The 3,378-nt window shown below is 50.1% G+C and overlaps 1 protein-coding gene across 2 annotated transcripts in view; it reads left to right on the top strand.

The window, feature by feature from the left end:
- The first annotated feature begins 598 nt into the window (after positions 1-598).
- Positions 599-3,378, top strand: part of Zdhhc13 (zinc finger DHHC-type containing 13) — a 57,578-nt gene continuing 54,798 nt past the window's right edge. The window contains exon 1 of one of the 2 annotated variants that reach the window (XM_004642692.2): positions 599-713. In XM_004642692.2, the coding sequence (XP_004642749.1) occupies positions 687-713 (27 nt within the window). In that variant the 5' untranslated portion in view covers positions 599-686. The remainder of the gene's footprint in view (positions 714-3,378) is intronic. The other variant, XM_023702834.1, reaches the window with a different exon arrangement.

Genomic DNA, 3,378 nt, shown 5'->3' with positions numbered 1-3,378 from the left:
AAAGAAAGAAAGAAAGAAAGAAAGAAAGAAAGAAAGAAAGAAAAAGAAACAAAAGCCAGAATCCTAGGTGGTAGAAACAACTCACCCAAGATCACACAAATGTAGAGTAGCAAGTATTTGTAAAGCTAGCACCCACTGCACCTGTGTCAGATGATTCCTGTACACACGCCAAGCACTAGGTGAGGAGACGTCTTTATGTGCTTTTTCTCATTTACACCTTCAGATAATTGCATGAAGTTTGTGATGAAGTGAGATCATTTCACAGATCAGGAGCCTTTCACAAAGAGAACTAGCTGTTAGGGGTCCCATTCCGGGCCCGCGCTGCGTGCATGTGACTGACGTTGGAGCACAGCCCTATCAGGGCCCTGCAGGGACACCTAGAGTAGGTGGAACCCCTGGAGGAGGGTCTCGGTCCGGGTCCGAGGCGCTTCAGGGGCGGGCCTGGGGCGGGGCCTTCGGCTGGAGGCTCGCTATTGGCCATCCCTTTGCGAGAAATCCCGCCCCCAGCCGAAGGAGGGCAGGGATTGGCTTTGTGAAGCTAATTGACGGCGCAGGGCGCGAGCCGGGCCGAGGTAGTGGAGGCGGAGGCGTGAGCAGGAAGTGGAGTCCAGGCCGGGCGGTGGGTGGTGAGCGTGCTGCGGTCACATCTTTCCAACAAGCAGCGGCCGCTGCGGGTTCCCGGGGCGATGGAGGGGCCGGGGCTGGGCTCGCAGGTGAGTGCGGCCGGTCGGCGGCTCTCGGCTGCGGCCGTGGTGAGGGCGCGGGTGGGAAGCAGTTGCGCCCCGGGCTTCCGAGAGCGGCGAGGCCTGGCGGGAAGGGGGCATCTTGGAAACTCAGGGAATGGCTCTGGGATTCTCCCTGAGGCTTTCGGGAAGAAGAGGCGAGGACCCACGGCGAGGGCCCCTGCCTCCATCCCTGGGCCGAGGCGCCCGCGATCGGTACCCCGCGATTGGTACCCCGCACCGGGGGGAGGGGGGAGCGCTGTAGCGCCTGGGGAGGGGAGGTGTCCATTCCGGGAGAGGTGTCAGGTGACACACCTGAGTGCGACCAGCCCGACTGGACCTCCGCCTGGAGTCTGAGCGGTTCCCTTGATTTTCCAGCCCAGGCGCCTTGGCTCCCGCCTCCTCCCCACCCAGCCCTGGTGTCGCTCTTGTTCCCGTACCCTTGCTAACTTGAAAGAATTGAGACTGTTTGTTTGGGCTGGAGGCAGGGAGGTATGTGATGACTATCTGCAGAATCCCAAATGATTCAGTTCTGGGCAGGAGGTTCCTGTTACCAAAACCAAATGTAGTTGCAGAGAACAGAGGGAACCAGTGGAGAAGGTTTCAGGAGGTAATGTTAGCAGCGAGAGAACTGAATTTTATCTGTTTTGCTTCTGTCCCTGTCCCAGCACTGAGATACTTAGATACTGATTGGCACGTTGGTGGGTGCTCCGTTAGTGTTCGCTGAATAAATGCAGGATTTCGAGATTCAGCCAGGGTTAGTGAGTACTGGTCATATGTCAGATGCTTTTATATGCTTTATTTTATTACGGAATTGAAATAGTCTCAGGAAGATTCACTTACTGATGAGAACGCTAAAGCTGTCTCCAGTTAGAATGATTTTGGTGGTAGATTTTCAAGTAATTTGAGGTGATAGCATGAGATGGACGCTATAAAAATATTTTATCTAATCCTGAGAGTGTATGTCTTGCTTCCTCTTTCCCTTTTTTCAAAAGTCGGATGTAGACCTAAATGAAGAAAACACGTGCAAGGAACCCGCCGGGGGCTCTGACACTTTAGAAACAAAATGGTCTGCTGGCTGCCCGGATTTTGCAGAAGGGCCTAGAATCCTCACATGGAAACTGTCTTATGCTTTTCTTCAGCCTCAAAGGACAGTTGGTAGGAGTAACCATCATGTCTTAATTACTGCCACACATTTATGGAAGCCTCAAGCGCTTGCAGTTCACTCTCTCATGCGCTAGGGAAGATGCCCTGTCCCCAGTTCCATCCATTAGCAAGGACAAAGTTGATTTGGAGGTTGAAATAAGTAGGGCAAAGTAGATTGATTGTGCTTTTTTTTTTTTTTTTTTTTTTTTTTTTTGGCAGAACCGGGGATTGAACTCAGGCCCTTGCGCTTGCCAGGGAAGCGCTTATTTCACTGAGCCATCTCCCCAGCCCTGATTGTGCTCTTAATAATAATTGTTGTCAATTTTTTCAGTCATAATGTGAAGACTCTTGCTAGATACATGGCGCCTTACCATTTAGAATACATTTGCTTAGTCCTTATCGCTGCTGTGATCCTGTAAGGTGGGAAAAGATGGTTTATTGTCATGTTGGAGATGACTCACTTGCCACAAATCAAAAAGCAGCTAAGTGGCTGAGCCAGGACCTTATCCATTCATTCATTAGATGAGTATGTTTTGAATATCCACTGAGAAGGTGGCTCTTACTGAATTTGGTTCTCTTGAGTCCAAGTTTAATCCAAAAATGCCTTCATCATTTTGGCCAAAATTTACATCTACAATCTGACTCCCAGTTTCCTTTCTAATTATGCTTATTTATTTATTTATTTATTTATTTTTGCGGAACTGGGGATTGAACTCAGGTCCTTGCGCTCGCCACGGAAGCGCTTATTCCACTGAGCCATCTCCCCAGCCCTCAGTTTCCTTTCTAATATCAGTGTTTATCACGTTTGCTTGTCTGGCTTGTCCGGCTTGTCCGGTGAGCACCAGCCCCCCCAGCTAGCCTCGGGGCCTTTGTGTGTACTTTTTGCTCTGCCTAGAGTGCTCTTTCCTTGTGTGTCTCTGTGGTTTATTCTCCCGCCTCTTTCACGCCCTCACAAGTGTCATCTCTGTGTGACTTTCTGGCATCCCTATGTTTAAAATTTCAGGTCTTTCCCATCATCACTGCTGCCACAGATACTCCCTGGCCTCTCACCTCTCTTTGTATTTCTCCTCAACCTTTAATGTCATCTAACTGGCTGGTCTGTGGATGGTCACTTTCCCTCCACTGAATGTAAGGATTGTGAGTGATTTTGATCTGGTATGTTGACCACCATGTGCCTAGCACTTGTGTCATGAATGGATTTGGGAATTTTCAGGGTTAACCTTACTTCTGTTAATGTCATGAGAAATTATTTTTTCTCCCTGTGTTTTAGGGAATGGTCTACAGGGTGTTCAGGGTCTTACTACTAGATTCTCCTGTTTGTAGCCTCCCAAGTGCTGGGATTACAGGTGCACATCACGCCTTCTCAATTGCAGTCGCACTGTGCCCTGGGGGTGGGGCCAGCTCGGCAGGCCTGGGGATTGAACCCCTGGCCCCTGCACCTGCTTGCAGACACTTTATCCACTGAGCTATTTGGCCAGCCTGAGAAATTATAAGTTATGGCAGATCTTGC

Source organism: Octodon degus, unplaced genomic scaffold (genome assembly GCF_000260255.1).
Source record: "Octodon degus isolate 3935 unplaced genomic scaffold, OctDeg1.0 scaffold00159, whole genome shotgun sequence".
Classification (NCBI taxonomy): domain Eukaryota; kingdom Metazoa; phylum Chordata; class Mammalia; order Rodentia; family Octodontidae; genus Octodon; species Octodon degus.
Note: the sequence above shows the minus strand (reverse complement) of the source record. Positions and strands in the feature narration are given on the sequence as shown.